The sequence below is a fragment of the Charadrius vociferus genome, unplaced genomic scaffold (assembly GCF_000708025.1).
Source record: "Charadrius vociferus isolate BGI_N301 unplaced genomic scaffold, ASM70802v2 scaffold162, whole genome shotgun sequence".
NCBI lineage: Eukaryota > Metazoa > Chordata > Aves > Charadriiformes > Charadriidae > Charadrius > Charadrius vociferus.
In genome coordinates this window covers 1,604,451-1,621,547 of record NW_009647236.1, presented here as the reverse complement: position 1 = coordinate 1,621,547, position 17,097 = coordinate 1,604,451, and the positions used below count along the sequence as shown (strand labels likewise).

Here is a 17,097-nt window from a genome sequence, read left to right as displayed (position 1 = left end):
GCACCTCTCCTATGAGGAGAGGCTGAAAGAGTTGGGGCTGTTCAGCCTGGAGAAGAGAAGGGTCCGGGGAAATCTTATTGCGGCCTTCCAGTACCTAAAGGGTGCCTACAGGAGAGCTGGGGAAGGACTTTTTCCTAGTTCATGTAGTGATACGACGAGGGGGAACGGCTTCAAACTGGAAGAGGGCAGGTTTAGACTAAACATTAGGAAGAAATTTTTCACTTTAAGGGTTGTAAGGCACTGGAACAGGTTGCCCGGAGAGGTTGTTGAGGCCCCATCCCTGGACGTGTTCAAAGCCAGGCTGGACGTGGCCTTGGGCAACCTGGTCTAGTGGGAGGTGTCCCCGTCTATGGCAGGGGGGCTGGAACTCGATGATCTTCAAAGTCCTTTCCAACCTAAACCATTCTATGATCCTATGAAATCATCCCATGGAGCAGTTCAGGCTGAGTTGTGCCTAGCTAGAAAACAGCTCTGCAGAAAAGGACTTGAAAGCCCTGGCGGACGGTGACAAGTTGAACATTAGTCAGAAATGCACCCTTGCAGCAGAAGCCTACCAGATACTGGGCTGTGTTAGCAGAAGCATAGTCAGGACATCAACAGAAATAATTCTTCCCCTCGATTCAGTATTTGTGACACTACCAAATGGTGTATTGTGTTTAGTTTTGGGTTTCCAATTAATGAAAAAACATTGACATTCTGAAGCTAGTACAGCAAATGTCCACCAAGATATTTAGGGGACAGTTGTTTTGCAAGGAGGTGCTGAGAGAATTGGGTTTGTTCAGCCTAAAGAAAAAGAAGGCTAAGGGGATGGCTAATTGCAGTCTACAACTAACTTACAGAGAAAACAAAGGAAACTCCTCTCAGAAGTACAGAACAAAAGGACAGGAGGCAATGACTGCAAGTTGCAAAAGGGAAATCCCCAACAGAAATAAGGAAAATATCCTTCCCCACAAGGGTGATTCAGTGCTGGACCACATGCCGAAAGAGACTGGGTAATTTCCATCCTTGGAAATATTCAAAATTTGACTGGACAAGGCCCTGAGCAACCTGATCTAGCTTGAAGTTGGTGCTGCTTTGAGCAGCAAGTTGGATGAAACCTCCAGAGATTCCTTCCCACCTAGTTTGTTTCATGATTCCATGCCAACAGAAACTAAACTGAGAATGATCAGGAAAGCATAAGGTCCACATGCAATATACATCTTTGTATGCTCTGATCAGAGCCTCCCTCCAGAATATCATTAATCAGTCCCTCCCAGATAGAAGATGCATTCCATGCTCTTCACCCTGCAGCCACCCCCAAATGGTGACCCCCTAGGAATTTTCCATGCAGAGCACCCTTAAGATGAAGCAACATATTCCTGGTTGGGACTCTCTCAAACACAAAGAGAAGAGATGGTGTGCACCTCTTTTTCAAGCCAGAATACAATCTGACACATTTACCTAAAAAGGTGGCAGCAAGAGATACACAGTGGTAGCCTACAATTACCATTTCTGAATAAGCTGTCAGATTTACAAAAAAAAAGATCTCTGAATTCAGTGTAGGGATCAATCAAGAAACAAATCTAGAACTCCAAGATGATGGCAGTACAGGCTGACAGGAGGCACAGAAGTCCCTACGTATCAGTTGAGCGTACTGAGTTGTCAGATTAGACTCAGCATAAGGTATTCAAGAGGCCCTGGTAAGAGTGTGTCCCAGCAATAAATCTGATCTTGAGGGCAGCTTTATGATGCTCTCAAAAAAGGCAGTGAAAGCATACTCAGATAGAAATAGGAGAGGCCATAGATACTTGGCAAGCAGAAACACACAGTAAACAAAACACCCAGTCTGAAGGAGAAATATGCAAATACAAACTACAGTGTTTCCCAGTACAGAGCCAGAATGTCTGAGTTCAAGAAAGTTCAGTATGTTCGTTCCTTTCCTTTTAGCCTTTGCCTAAGTTGTACTTGTTTCTACTACTGTATTTACAATACATGCCATGGTCAGAAACTTTCATACATTCTACAGAATCTTAGATCAGTATAAACTTGAAGCATGTCAAGCTCAGTTAGGAAATGCTATACATACCTCTTCTGTATAGGAATCCTACAATTCCAATTCCTACAATTGAAACAAAGATAAAAGCCGCAATAAGACCATCTCTGCTTCTTTTCTGATAGCTGTCTCCTTTAAAAAAATAAATAATGATTGGTTAGTTAAAAAGCAACTGTGTGATACACTACTTCAGTAGAAATACAATCCTGAGTATCCTCTATAGTTATTTGTTTTTAAACAAGTAACCTCAAGAAATTAATGCACGAGAGTCAGTTATTAGCAAAACCCTAAGCCATCTCCAGGAATGTTACATGGTAAGTACTTTAGTTCAGTGAAGGCTTATCACCACTTGAAAGGTGAAGGCTATGAAAGGCTGACACAGATCACAGCCATATGAAATTTCAGCAAATACCTTGCATTGGGTTTGCATGTCAAGGTTTTGGGGAGGCTGCAGGGGTGGCTTCTGTGAGAAGGTGCTAGATGTGTCCCCATGTCAGACAGAGCCAGTGCCAGCCAGCTCCAAAAAGGACCCACTGCTGGCCAAAGGTGAGCCCATCAGTGACAGTGGTAACACCTCTGTGATAACATATTTAAGACAGGGTCAAAACTGCTCCGTGACAGCAGCTGTGAGAGAGGAGTGAGAATATGTGAAACAACTCTGCAGACACCAAGGTCATTGAAGAATAAAGGGAAGAAAGTGCTCCAGGCACCGGAGCAGAGATTCCGCTGCAGCCCATGGTGAAGGCCATGGTGAGTCACGCTGTCCCCCTGCAGTCCCTGGAGGTTAATGGTGGAACAAATATCCACTTGCAGTCCGTGGAGGACCCCATGCCAGAGCAGGTGGATGCCTGAAGGAGACTGTGACTCTGTGGAAAGCCCACACTGGAGCATGGTCCTGGCGGGACCTGTGACTCTGTAGAGAAAGGAACCAACACTGGAGCAGGTGTGCTGGCAGGACTTGTGACCCCATGGGGGACCCACGCTGGAGCAGTCTGTTCCTGAAGAACTGCACTCCATGGAAGGGACCCACGCTGGAACAGTTTGTGAAGAACTGCAGCCCATGGGAAGGACCCATGCTGGAGAAATTCGCGGAGGACTGTCTCCTGTGGGTGGGACCCCACACTGAAAGAGCGTGAGGAGGAGTGAGCGGCAGAGACAATGTGTGATGAACTGACCACAACCCCTATTCCATGTCCCCCTGCGCTGCTCAGGGGGAGGAGGTAGAGAAAACAGTAGTGAAGTCGACTCCAGGGAGAAGGAAAGGGTGGGGGAAAGGTGTTTTAGACTGTTCTTGTTTCTCATTATCCTACTGTGATTTTGACTGGCAATAAATTAAATTAATTTTCCCCAAGTTGAGTCTGGTTTTCCCATGATGGTAATTGCTGAGTGATGTCCCTGTCCTTATCTCAACCCATGAGGTCTCTGTCATATTTTCTCCCCCCTGCCCCATTGAGGAGGGGGAGTGATAGAGCAGCTTGACAGACACCTGGCAACCAGCCAAGGTCAACTCACCAGATGCCTCATTTCTAACAATTCTCTAACATATAATTCCAGTGAAGGAGGAAGAATCTTCCACTGGAAAACCATGAAAATTACTTTTGCACAGAAGTGGGAAATTTTGTCAGTTAGGGACTGCCTTACACACCCTACAAACCAGATGATTCTAAACATGCTCTTATTCTATGGGCTCTTTTTTAAAAAAAAAAAAAGAAGAAAAGAAAAAAAGCATAAGCCTCAAGCTGACCTGAAGCTCAGCTGAGGCTGTTCCAAAGCAATAGCCATGGCAGGAAAACTCTCTTTCTCCTTTTTATATCTGTCTGTGAAGGAAGAAAAGAAGTATGCTCATGGACTCATGCACGTGCTAAGTGAGAAATTATTTTATCTAATGGCTGCTAGATGACTCACTTGAAATGACTGAATAGTTTAATTTCAATTCATGGAAAGCAATACAAAGAGCACAATAGTCATTAGCATTAATTACAAGGCCAGAAAGTTCATAAGAGATCTTCTAAGTGTGTCTCCCTCTTTATTATTACTCATTTCAAGTCACAGCTGAAGGTTTTACTCTGTCAAGATTCCTGCAAAAAGTATCTTTCCAGGGGGGATCAAACTGTCATCCTCACACCTTTCACCAACCTTAAACACACTTTTAGCAGATAAATCACTCCTGATGCCTTTTACTCTTTAAATTCAACTTCCTGGGAAAATGGTAAAAATCTTAACAAAGTCCATGCTGCTTCCCAACCTAGCCTCTCAGACTTGCGTATACAACCTGAACTATTCATTACCTTTTTTATCTGGAAAGCATTGAGCCAAAGAGATTTCAGAGCTTTTTTCCGTTTGAGAGAATTTAATGAAACATTCAGCTTTCTCAGAAGCATCAACATCATTCTTACGGATGAAAACTTCCTGGGTCTGATCAGTGACGTGTATGCTACTGAACTTCCAAGCATAATTCAGAGGCTTCTCGAAATCTGCTGCACATTTTAACACAAGGTTATCACCACTGACGTTGCAACTTATTTCAGGTTCTGAAGGGGGAGCTAAAAGGAGAAAAAACATTCTGCATTACTTTGGTTATAAACTTCCTCAAATTTTAGCATGGGACAAGGGCTGGAGCAACAAAAGCTGATAAAAGATATCTTTTAAAAGATAAAAGTGTATGTGTAAGGTGTGCATACGTATGCACACACATGTGCATGAGAGCGAAATTAGTTTCTAAAAGTGGCCCCGTTTGTGGTTCTTCAGAACCTAGTTTAAGACTCCTCATGGTTCATTGTCAATAGGACTAATATACACACTGGTCAAATATATTTCCCAAAGTCTACTACTGAAGCTGCACAGATCTGCACAGGATGATGCCACAGATATTCAAGCACATATAATATGCCTGCAGGAGTATCTTAAATAGGCACACATTGACTGGGATAACTTGGTCAGCTTGCTTAACGAGTTTGGTCATCTACCTGAAAGTACACATTGTGCCATTTACACACATTCTAGAAGTCATTCCAAGGTGAGTAATGATGGGCACACAAATTAGATGCTTACTATGAAAATTTGTTTAAAATGCTTAAGCAACTTAACAACAGAGCCAAAGAGCAGTCCCCCTCTGTTTGTTTCCTTCCCTGACAATTAAACAAACCCCTTTCTGGCCTTCTTAAAGCAAATAAAGTGGTGTAAATTCTTTATGCAGTTCTTCCACTACTTACCTAACACAGAAAGTATGAAGGTTAACTCATTTTGCATAGAATCCAAGTATTCTAAAACATATGTTCCAGCATCATTGTACTCCAAATTAAATATTGTCAAGCCACCATTCTCCTCGTTAAGCAAGCCTCTGTCACGGAGAGAAGTAAAATACTTCGGTTTGTCTTGCCCCTCCCATTCAGCCACCTTATCCTTGTTTCTCATCCAAATAACTTCCACTTTTTTTTGGTGTATTTTTACTGGAAAAGTAAAATTTTCTCCCACGATGCCAAACACGTCCTCGCAGTGGATGTGTGCTAGAGGGGAAAAAAGTTACTTTAACAATTGGTTTATAAACTATTACTTGACTAATGCTGTATACATTACCAGAGACATTCAAATTTAGGTTAGAAGCACATCACAATGTTGCAAAGTAAGGCATGTGTCAGTTAAGAATTACCCAAACCCAGCTTGTCTGCACAATCATGTGGCAGGCACTGCAAAGTGGATCCGGTTTCCACATTCTGTTCCCAGGTAGAATCATTGTCCTGATCTTCTTCCCTACCCTAAACTCCTCTGTCCTCAGTACTTTCCCTCTGTTCACTTGAATTAGGCTTGATGCTCGTGGTCTTGTGAAAAAAATGAAATGAAGAATTGTTGTCGTTAGCTAAATCTCTCTCAGCATCTTGTTGCAGGATGCCCAGACTGAAGCTCCTGCTGAGCAAACAAACTGCAATTTTTCCAGCATGAATATTCACAGAGTTAGTAAAAAGCACACTTCTGACACAAAACTGCTACTCGGTTCAAAGCACCTGCTCTGAAATCATGAGGATACTAGGGATTTCCTTTGGAAATGTCACTGAAGCAAGTTTATTCACAGCCAATATATGTGAAATAGCATCCCAATCTCTGAGATTTAGCAGAGCTACAAGCAAGAAGCGGGAGCTGTCCAGAAATCTTATCTGCTATCAGTTTTGAATCAATCATATTTTCCTAAAAAAAGCCCAAACATTCAATATAAATAAACAACAACAGAAAAGAAGAGGGATAAAAGATTTTCCCTATTTTTTATTAAAAACAGCTACACGTGTGAAAAAAAATAATCTACTGATCTAATAGATGAGACAAAATTCTGCTGTGGGGAAGGGATACTGTTAACCATTAGCATCTCTGTGTCCCTGCTTCAGTCTTCAGCAATCACCTCCCACTTCTGAATAGCTCTAAAATATCACAAGACTACTGCCATGGCAGACACGTATGTGGACAGAGACAAAAACATGCCAATACTGAGTTCAACTTACACTCGTATTAACACTTGTATACACTTGATTCTGCTTCACGGTAGCTGGCAACTTTTTACTACTAAGTTGAAGAAGGGCATGATTAAGATATAAATGAGGTCTCATATTAAGGCAAGATTCCCAATATGGACAATGGAAAACTTCCCTTTAAACAGCAACTGTGCATGGTGAAAGAGAAATATTTCAAAAGCCTACTCCTCAAGCCAACTGCTCCCAAGTGACAGCTACTATTTGGGGTTTGTTTTGGCTTTTGCGTTTGTTTGGGGTTTTTTTTGATTCCTAAATGGCATCAAGTCAAGGACCCACCGATCTCTATATCATTCTGTGCTTCCTTGGCTTCTCATGTCACCATCGTATGAAAACTTACTGCTGTTCATAAATCAATGTGGATACTACAGCTTTATCACATCAAAACAAGAAGTCACTTCCCTTCATTGTATATGAGTCCACAAAACAAACTATAGCCCATCTTCTCCACATCCTATCTCCTTTCCATATGAAAGCACCTGGGAGGTCAGCCAGGCCAGTCATTAGATTAGGTCACCAGCAAAGAACAATGCTTGCAAGCATACTAAGTGTCCTGGTCTTCTGCTTGGTACCACACCATAGAAACAAAGACTTTCTCAGACAAGAGACTGAAGGCAAGCAATGGGAAACGCACTTCTGTGCTTGGGTACAGAACTGCACACACAGAAGCTGTTCTCCATGCCTTACTTCTCATGGACTATCCAATTTGTTTCCAATTTACCCATGAAAGTACTCTTCTCATGCCACTACAGTTTCTAGTTCTTCTTGTCTGCACTTACACTGTGGCCTTTTCCAGGCACAGTAACTGGAAAAGTAAACAGGCTTAAGACGGCTCAGCTATCACTCCCACATCTTTTCAACACAACCCACCCACCTTTCTTTGTCTTCTATCCTGTTCAGACAGATTTAAACATCTCACTTGCTCCTGCTGCTCCAGTATGAGCATCTCTTCCCACCCATTTCAGTTAACAGTTTCCAGAAAAGAGAAGAACCCAGGAGCTCCAACATTTATGTTTGGAAACCTTGTGGTCAAAGGCAGGGTGCTGGGCAAGATGAAGCACTGTTTTGATCCGATGAAGCTTGCAGTCTTGTCAGAAACTTTTGCTTCATAAAGACAATTTCTAGGAGTGCGTTTTCCTCAAGAAGTCATCTCTCACTGCCTAGGGACTTTTAGTATTCCTAGCATGGAGAAAAACTCCCTTCTCTACCCACTGTGAAATTCTACCTCCCAGTTACTTCAGCTCACAGACAAAACCAATCTGTGGTGGCTTAACATCAGCATGCATAAGCCAAGCCACAGTGGCTGTTGACAAGAGCAAGGTAATGCGACTCCCTTCTGGGAGGAAAGCAGCCATTTGCTGGGGAGTAAGAACACGAGCAAGGACAGCCACCACCGCTCAGCCCACTAACTTCCTAAGCCTGGGTGTTGATGCATGTAAACTCTCCATATCTTTGCTCTCTTTCAGTTAGTCATAAGAGCTAGGCTGGAGTTATGAGGGTAAGATTGTTTCTTCTTCAAGCCCAGAAATGAGACTGGAGGAAAGCAGAGCTAAAAAGAAAACACATTTTCCCTCCACACCTTCTGCGTGGCTTGGGCGAGTGCTGCCCTCTTCAGCGCACTCTCTTCTTGCTGGCTGGTGAAACAAAGGCTTGGCAGCAAGGAACTGAGACCAAGGACACTCAGGGCTCCCAGGAGCAAGACAGGGAAAAGGTTATCCTTTCAGAATAACTGTCATCTCCTGTCTAAAACCAGGGATTGGACACTTTTACTTCTCTGCTTCACTACTCTAGTGAAAACGTGAAGAAACCTCCCACTCAATGCTGTCAGCTTCCTTTTTTCAAGGAAATTATACATCATACAGAAACGTTGCATAAGGTCTCTACCACATATCTTGGAGCTTCTAAAGAAAACATGTGTCATCACATGTTTTCTAAATTTCTAAGGAACCCTTCCTCCTCTTTTCTACTTCATTTTATACGGAGACAGATTTCCCATTCCACACCAGTTAACTTCTCTGCTGTGAGCAAAGAGGGAGAAGTAACAGCTAAACACTTTCTGATACACTCTTTTTGGAAGGCTAGAAGTAAGAGTGATATTTTTCTGCTTTCTCCCTCTCTCCTTATTGTACCCTATTATTCCAAGATGAAGTTCACACAATGAAGTAGCACTGTGCTAAGGCTTCCAGTAGCCTCTACAGAAACCATAAGACTACCTGCTCCTGTATCTCCTTCAACCCATTCCAAATTCCTTCTTACACCATGTCTTTGTGTTCTATCCTTCCAAACAAATCACATAACAAAAGTGTTACTGATAAAGAGAACCTACCATTGTGCAAGCAAAGCCTCTTCTGCAAACCCACCACCTCATCTTGTCTACATCATCTTCTGTTCCCACTTCTCCAGCAGCCAGATACTTCGTTTACACAGTCTTCTCGTCCTACCCAGGACTCAGAGCCACAGTCAAGCGTTCCACCTACCACACATCAGCTAAACTGTGACAACAGCATGGGTGCACAGATTTGGTCTGCAGGAAACAACAAGCCACATACCTTAGGCTGCTTTGCAGTACGTGAAAACATTTCGGATTTTCTCATGTTTGACAATCACTCAGTTAATACACATAACCTGGAACTTCATGCTAGCTGAATCATGTCCCTGAATGCGCAGCTTGGATTGCAGCCTACTCAAGACAAGGCACAGTCCTTCACTCACAGCATAACAGGTCACTCATACAACCTAGTGTGCTATACTCATTTTAATATTCACCTGAATAATTCTGACTCTTTAAGTATTTAAGTAGGCTAAAGGTATCCACATGTTCTGTTCAGACTGGATAAGTGGAATTTAATATTCCATTTATCAACATGAAATGCTTCATTACTATAGTTGTCTACCTGATTTGATTTTCTTCACTACTTTTCTTAGCTTAGAGTTGATGTAAGGCTTAGTTATCATGGAGAACTTTTGTAATCTAATTCCCTTTTTATTTTTAATGCTATCGTTATAATCTTTTTTGGTCTCAAGTACCTATTTAAAATGCACATATGTATATGTTAGGTCTATACAAGCAGGTCCACCTTTTGTAGGCCTACCTCTTCGGCTCCCATTTTACCATTAAGATGTTAACATTCCACCTGCTGAAACTGGGTGGTGAAGTCCTTACTGATTAGCGTATAGCAAGTAACCCTCTACCTCAGGAGTTGGGCTTTTTAAACAGTGGATTTTTGTTGTATTTTTTGTAACTTCCCAACTACCCCTTTTTTAGGCTTTTTTTTTTTTAATTGTGAATTCCCCCAGCAACTGTAAGCAGCAGAGTTACATTCCTTCCTAACCCTCAGAACCATCCGTTGCAGAGAACCCTGAAATAAAAGTTCAGTCCAGAAGGACTATCAGAATATTCAGCCATAGTCCTCCTAATTCCCCCACAGGCCACAAGCACAACTTGCTTCCCTAACTCCAGTAAGAAAGCACTTAGACTCATGGTAGCAAAGCACGGGCAAAAGCTACAGCCAGGAAAAAGGGAATGCAGATGACAGTAAGCTGTAACAGCGTCCCAGGCTGTTGCAAGAGAAAAATCAGATTCGTGCAGGAATGACTGCAAATCTTACACATAACATCAAAAGCGGTGTTTTTCATTTGCATACTGCAGCAAGTTCTCAGACGTATGTGTTGCTACTCCTGGACAATACAGGGCTGCCTGCATCTACAGAGCTCTACGCATCAGCAAAGGCAGGACCTAAGGGTGGCACCCACCAACAAGCCCGGGTCACTGCCCACCACAGAATCCATACCTTTGGCTATATCCCCCAGCACAGGCCTAACAACAGGCAGCATCCCTATGCAAAGGTTACGCTGTCATTTTAAAGCTATGCTCCTGACCAAAAGTGTTGGGATGACCTACCCATTCCTCCCTCTCCTTTGTCTGCCTGTTCCTACAATGAACTAGTCACACAGAGAGTACAACGTGCTGAAAGTCAACTTGGGACCGACCCCCACTCCAAAAAAACCCCAACCAACAAACAAACAAAATACCCCACAGAAGGATTGTAATTCCCAGATGTGACCTGCTGTGGGAACACTGGCACTTGCGCATGGGATGGAGCGGAAATAAGTAAGTGAACCGGGGAAGAACATGAGTAAGACCGTCCCTTTGGCCAGCAGCACAGGCCCGGCTCAGACCACAGCAAACCGCAACCATGCCCCAGGAGCAGACTTCTTAAAATAGTTACAAGGAAATCATGAGGATTAAGCTGCACCTTAAATCCAACCCCTTCACTGAGGTCGCTTGCCTCTTTCCACTCTGGGTTCACAGCCCTGAATCTTCCTAGGACAGAGGTAAAGCCTTCCAAAATGCGGTCAGATGGAGACACCACTTCCCTTTTTCCAGTAACTCACTAGTCAACATGTTCAACATTAAAGAGATAAAATGCACAATCCACCGAAGAGCCTAAAACCTTCTCACTAGTGTCCTGACCACTAGTGACCAGACAAGACCCTCTTGGGTCCGGCTGCACTAGAATTCCCTTGTGCACACTAGCACAGCCTGAAGCGGAGGAAGAAAGAACGCGCTCCACTGCACAGCTCAGGGAAGCCTACCGTAGGGTTTTCAAAGTCTTGGTATGTGACTCACAGAAGGACTGGGTGGATTCCAACAGGGATTAGGTACAAGCAAGACACAGAAAAGCTTGGATATGTCAAGGACTAGGCAATCCTGGATACTTCCAGGGAAAGAAGTCGAGGAATAGGGAAAACAGAGGACCAAAACATCAGTTCCGCAGGAACAAGGTGCCACCAGAGTCAGACACCAGCTGACTTTGACACCAGAAATGAGGGGAAGGTGCGAATCTCCGGCAACTTTTGTAAGTTTAGTTCCAAATAATTTTTTTCTTTTTTTTTTTTTTTTTTTACAATAGCCAGAATTTTCAGTTCCTCTGCCCTGTTTCCACCTACGTCCCTCTCCCATTTGCTGAATCTTGCAGATCTCTCTAGCTCCCTCCACCCTGCTTCCTGCCCAAGCCTCTTCCAATCCCCTTGTCCTATGATTATTACCTGCCCAGTCTTACTCTTCCTACTGCTTGCCATGGTCACTGCTACCGTGCACTTGTGTACTAGGTCTGCTTGGGATGGAGTTAATTTTCTTCATAGCAGCCCATATGGTGCTGTGTTTTAGATCCGTGACCAAAACAGTGTTGATAACACACCAATGTTTTAGCTATTACTGAACACTGCTCGCACAGCATCAAGACCTTCTCTCTTTCTCACTCTGCCCAGTCCTAGAAGTAGGCTGGGGATGGGCAAGACATTGGGAGGAGACACAGCCATGACAGTTGACCCCAACTGATCAAAGAGATATTCCCTACCATATGTCATGGTCAGCAATAAAAAAGAGGGGGCGGGGTGTCTTTCCAAAGTAGCCATTGCTCAAAGAAGTCTGCTCGTGGGAAAGGGGTGAATGCTTTTACATCACTTGGTTCTCCCCCTGACTTTGTTTCCCCCCCCCTTCACTTATTAAATCATCTTTATCTCAACCCACGAGTTCTTCATGCTTCTGACCTCCTAATTCTCTACCCCATCCTGCTGAGGGGGAGGGAGCGAGTGACTACGTTGGGCTTCACAACTTGTTTCCAGATCTCTACCCACCTCTGACTCTCCTGTGAGCCAGGAGGATCTGGTTCACAACAATGCACCTGAAATCCTGGTGTCTTTGCCTTTGAATTAAGGACAGAATCTGTCCCATCCAAAGTTTTGCAGCTCAGGCCTGTTTCTTCAAAGATCCAAACTGGAAGCTCTGAGTCCAGTGCAATACGCATCTCAACATGGATACTGATTGTGCAGGTCTGGCACATTTTCTTAAGTGTTACAATTTTTGATATAAAAGCAACTTTGAGGTGATGCCTCTAAATAAACTTCATATTAGAATTATCCACTGTGCTATATTTCCAAGTTGGAAAGGATCCTCCTCTCTCAGAATGTAAACGTGTGAGCTCTTATTTTTGTGGCACCTTCTTGACTTGGGTGTTTTCTGTTTGCCAAAGCATTGCCTTAGGTTAGTTCTAGGTAAGTCTATTCATTTCATGCTAAACAAACATCACCAAAAATATTCCATCTCTAGCAAGTCTGCCTGTTCATACACCAGGAAAAAGGTATGTGTACAGTGTCATGAGGGCCATGCTAAAGGTAGCAGCAAAAGAAAAAGCTTCACAAAGTTACTGGTATTTTAGCTAATGTAGCATCTCTGCCTTTTAAGTACTGTGGTACAGTGGCTAACACATCGGTCAACCTGCACTCGCACCTCTCATACTTGGTTACGTTGTGCTTCATTAACAGCAGGGGGAAATTTCTGATGTAACAGCCTAGATATACACATTATTAGCAAACTTCACCTACTCACAGCTGTCATCATCACCCTGGATTAAGTAGAGCTTTTTCACTTCTGCTAAGCAAACCACACACAGTTTGTCATGCTGCTTCTTACCACCTGCCTAGCACAAACCTGAATTCACTTCCATCGTTCCTATCACTCGGATAGTAATGCAACCTTACAACCCAAGGATTTTAGCTTTGTAGAGTCCTCCTACATCCCAAGCCTCAGTCCCCAAAAATTACCTCTGAGCAGCATTATCACTTTATTAATGATTATTCAGTCACAGTTATTCTGATCATTGATTTAACTCCTCTCACTGTGAAAGACTATGGAAGTACAAGACATCCTCTAGGAGGCAAAGAAAGACTGATCCATGCCTTACGAGACTTTCTTACATGCTGTTTTAGAGCAGGGAAACTTCATCTGATATGCAGAAGTCAAAGTTCACTAACAGAGCAGTACATCCGGGAATTCACCATACAGAGGAGGGGTTACTGCAGGACTATGGTTTCCATATCTTCCTTTGCTGTGAGGCGAGAGCACATAAAATCATACTTGTGTGTTCTGTAGTTATAGCATGACATGTTCTGCATATACAAACTTAGGATAACCTAATCACTTAACTCCAGCTTCAGAAGAGTTTATATAGATGACTATTACCGCCTGCACTTAGAGGAAACCTAGATTCAGCTAGTTCTCCTGTCAAGAACATAGCCAATGAGGCCCTTCTTCAGGTCACATGTAGGAGCAGGGTGCAATGTGAGAACTCCTATTCTAAAAGTCTTGTGTCCCCTGCCCCAGGCAATTGATTAACTCAGGGCAATTAAGCAAACACCTGAGCCCACTCATGGGGGCCCCTCCACCTGCTTCTGCACTCCTTTTTGAAGTCTCAGGGTCCTGCTCCCCGGACTGAGCCAACACCATTCATTAACTTTATAGGGTTTTTTGATAAATTACATTGCCATTAATGCAATGAGCTAAATCCAGTGAACGCCAACACATGGCAGCGTGAGGAGGAGGGGTAGAACTGGGAATCCCCATTTTGGCAATGGTGAAGAGGATCACTGTGTCCTGTAGGATACTGATTATTTTTGATCTCTGGGCTTTGCTTAAAGACAGGGCCAACTTGCATTTAAGCCTGCCCTGAACTGCCAGGAAAAAAGCAGTTCAAATCCTCTGGCCATTTAGCCCCAACATCCAGACAGCACTTCTATGCTGTACCAGCACAGCCATTATGTAGCTGTATGATCAATAGGACTGAGAAAATAATCTGTCTCAATAACTTTTCTCCTTCAACCGAGTTCATTTTCAGCCAGATCATCTCTGAAGTTCCATTTGTAAAGAACAGCACAAACGGACAGCATAGAGAGGAGCTGTTCTTGTCCTGCAGCAACACCAACTTAAATGTACTCCAAACCCTGTATCACCCAGACAGCCTACAGCCACACCACCCTGTACACGGCCAGTATGTTCTCACGAGACTGTAAAATCGTAAAAAAAAAAAAAAAACCACACAAAACCACCACCACCAAATCCATATACACAATCAAATCTTTTTTCTTTTTTTTTGACAAACACCTTTAACCGCACTGTCAACTCTCAAGACCAAAGGAGTCTGTCCATGTAAGCCAGAGATGATTCTGCCTTTTTAAGGACTAAGACCATTAATCACATTAAGCCAAGAAACTATCAGTAATATTTTTCACTCTGTGTTCAACCTGTAGTGTTAAATATCAATGGCAATTTTTTTTTTCTTTTTGTTTTTAATATGATATAACAGCCAGAGCTCTGGAGGCAAAGAGTTATGAAAAGTTTTTAAGCAGGGGGCAGAGGATTATTTTTTTTCCCCCCTTTGTGAGAAATTCAGAACTTCCTCTGTTTATTCAGGAAGATTCAAAAGTAAGATAACAGGACAACACAATGAGGTGTTGGCTTCATACAGCTGATGACTGATTTTTCCACTCATACCATTTAAAACTGTGTTTAACATTTCTATTAGCAACCTACTGAACTAACCACATTCTAAAAGCAAACTGAATTTGTTAAAGAGTCCAGATTTCCCCCCATTCATCCCAATGCCTTGTGACGTAGTTCCCATGACATCTCTCATGGAGCGGAAAGACACAGGAAAAAACATTGAGCAATCCTGATATTTTTATGATCAACAAAACCTTCGAAAGGAGCATATATTTCTGTGTGAACAGAAAGGAAGGGAATGTTAAAACAAAAACCAGCCCAAACCTGTCAAACTGCCTAATGGGAAAGAATCAAAAAGCAACATTAAGGTAAGTTTGGTTTGTGATGGTCACTTCTAGAAGTCAGAAAGAAAACATGACAGTTGCTAACAAACACCTTTCTGTTAGCCCATATGCTGACAGCCCATGCTCCATATTATATATGGTAACTTCTGCTCTTAAGTGAACAAGGTTTTCTCCCCTCAGTTTATAAAAATCGCAATTTTTATAAAAGAAATTGAATTGCAAAACGAAGCATTAAGGAACACAGCAAAATATGCAAGAACTAGAAGGCAGCGATACTGCTTAAAAATGAATTGATGCTCAGAACACTGAAAAAGTTCCCTGGCTTTCAAATGAGCCTCACTACAGACACAGGATGACACAGGATTATTCTGGGTGCTCCAGTTCACCCATCTGTCTTACCTCCCGTACCCCCTCTGCTTTTAGGGCAAAGTCCTGACTCTGCTAAAAGTCACTAGAAGTTTGGCTGCCATCTGCAGTGCAGCAGAACATCCCCACTGCTATGGATGGCACTGTGATCCTCCTGCTGCTGTGGTAGCCAACAATTTATTCACCTCATAGAGGCAGGGTGCAAAGCTCCCTCTCAGGGTTCCTTCAACAAACTGGGCCACGAATACTACACTGACCTTTTTCCCCACCTACATATCATCTCCAGGATCCCAAAAGTGAACAAAGTTTTGGCTTGAATTTCCAATGACTGAAGGAGCGTGATCTTGGTAGGTCCAAAATCAAAGTCTTTCATAATCTCAATGTGACCTCTGCACTTTAAGCATTGTATTTGCAAGTCTGAGGTTTTGTCAGACAGAAACCTGACCTGGCAGAGCACTGTGAAAACAAGTAAGCCCTATGTGGTAAGCAGGGATTCTGAAGATGCAAAAGCTACAATGCAGCCTCTGTGTGTCACAGGTTCCCACAGGAGAATGAAGAAGCACATCTTCAGGATGGATTATGGTATGTGCTTCTCTCTCTTCCCCCCATTCCCAGGTGTTCAGTGACATGAGACTGGGATAGGTGGCAGTGCTTTGAACTTGGATAGAGAAGCAGGGAGGCTGGGAAGGCAGGGATTCGGGGGGGGGAAGGCTGGCAGAGGATGAGTCTCTGGTGTTTACAACAGATATTCGCAAGGCTAAAAACTTGCATGCCAAGTCAAATTTGCTACTGATTTACTTCATGCACTTGAGCAAATCCGTCTAACTTTCAGAGTCTTGATTTTCTCATAGAGACATGACAGATTGTTTTATCTTCATAAAACATTAACATGAGAACATTTACACATAGGAAACAACACACATAACAGCAATAACGCAAGCATATAAACAAAAAGAGGGCGTGAAATCTTGCTGATTTAGTTAAGTGAACAACAGTAAAGAGTTTGTATTTTTATTCCTGATCTCCTACCCTAATCAACTACTGCAGAATCAAAGTTTTATAGAGAGAAAAAGACAACAGAGCTAGTTATTATTTTATTTTTTTTTTAAGGAGGATATTAAGACACTTGCTGCCACAATTAGCCTTTCCAGTTGCCCAGTTACCATCATCTCTCCCTTCCAACTGTACATTGTTTGGAATATGGAATTTCATTTCCTGGGTAAGTCTACAGCACCTGGACTCAGATGCTCTGAGTAGCAGCGGCATGCCAATTTATGTAATGTAATGTAAGGTAATAATCTGCCTTCACACACACACAAAGTTACAAGAGGAGACTCAATTAATCATGGATTCCTAACAGTCATTTAGAAGTATCTGAAAAAGCACTGCAGGTGAGATAAAGGTTGAACAAGGGCAGACTGAATCACAGTATGCACAGGTATGCAGAATCCTAGCTTCTACACTGGTCCTCCGCACACACCCGGTCCCAAAGCTCTGCTGGCTGCAGAACAGGATCTCCCAATCTCAATTAAACAAGAAAACCTGAAGACTTCTGGA

At 42.9% G+C, this 17,097-nt stretch overlaps 1 protein-coding gene across 1 annotated transcript in view; it reads right to left on the bottom strand.

The window, feature by feature from the left end:
* Positions 1–15,913, bottom strand: part of CD58 (CD58 molecule) — a 20,280-nt gene extending 4,367 nt beyond the window's left edge. The window contains exons 1-5 of the mRNA XM_009879948.1: positions 15,814–15,913; positions 5,245–5,538; positions 4,321–4,575; positions 3,777–3,849; positions 2,066–2,157 (exon numbers count right to left, since the gene is read on the bottom strand). Of these exons, the coding sequence (XP_009878250.1) occupies positions 2,066–2,157; positions 3,777–3,849; positions 4,321–4,575; positions 5,245–5,538; positions 15,814–15,913 (814 nt within the window). The remainder of the gene's footprint in view (positions 1–2,065; positions 2,158–3,776; positions 3,850–4,320; positions 4,576–5,244; positions 5,539–15,813) is intronic.
* Positions 15,914–17,097: the final 1,184 nt, after the last annotated feature.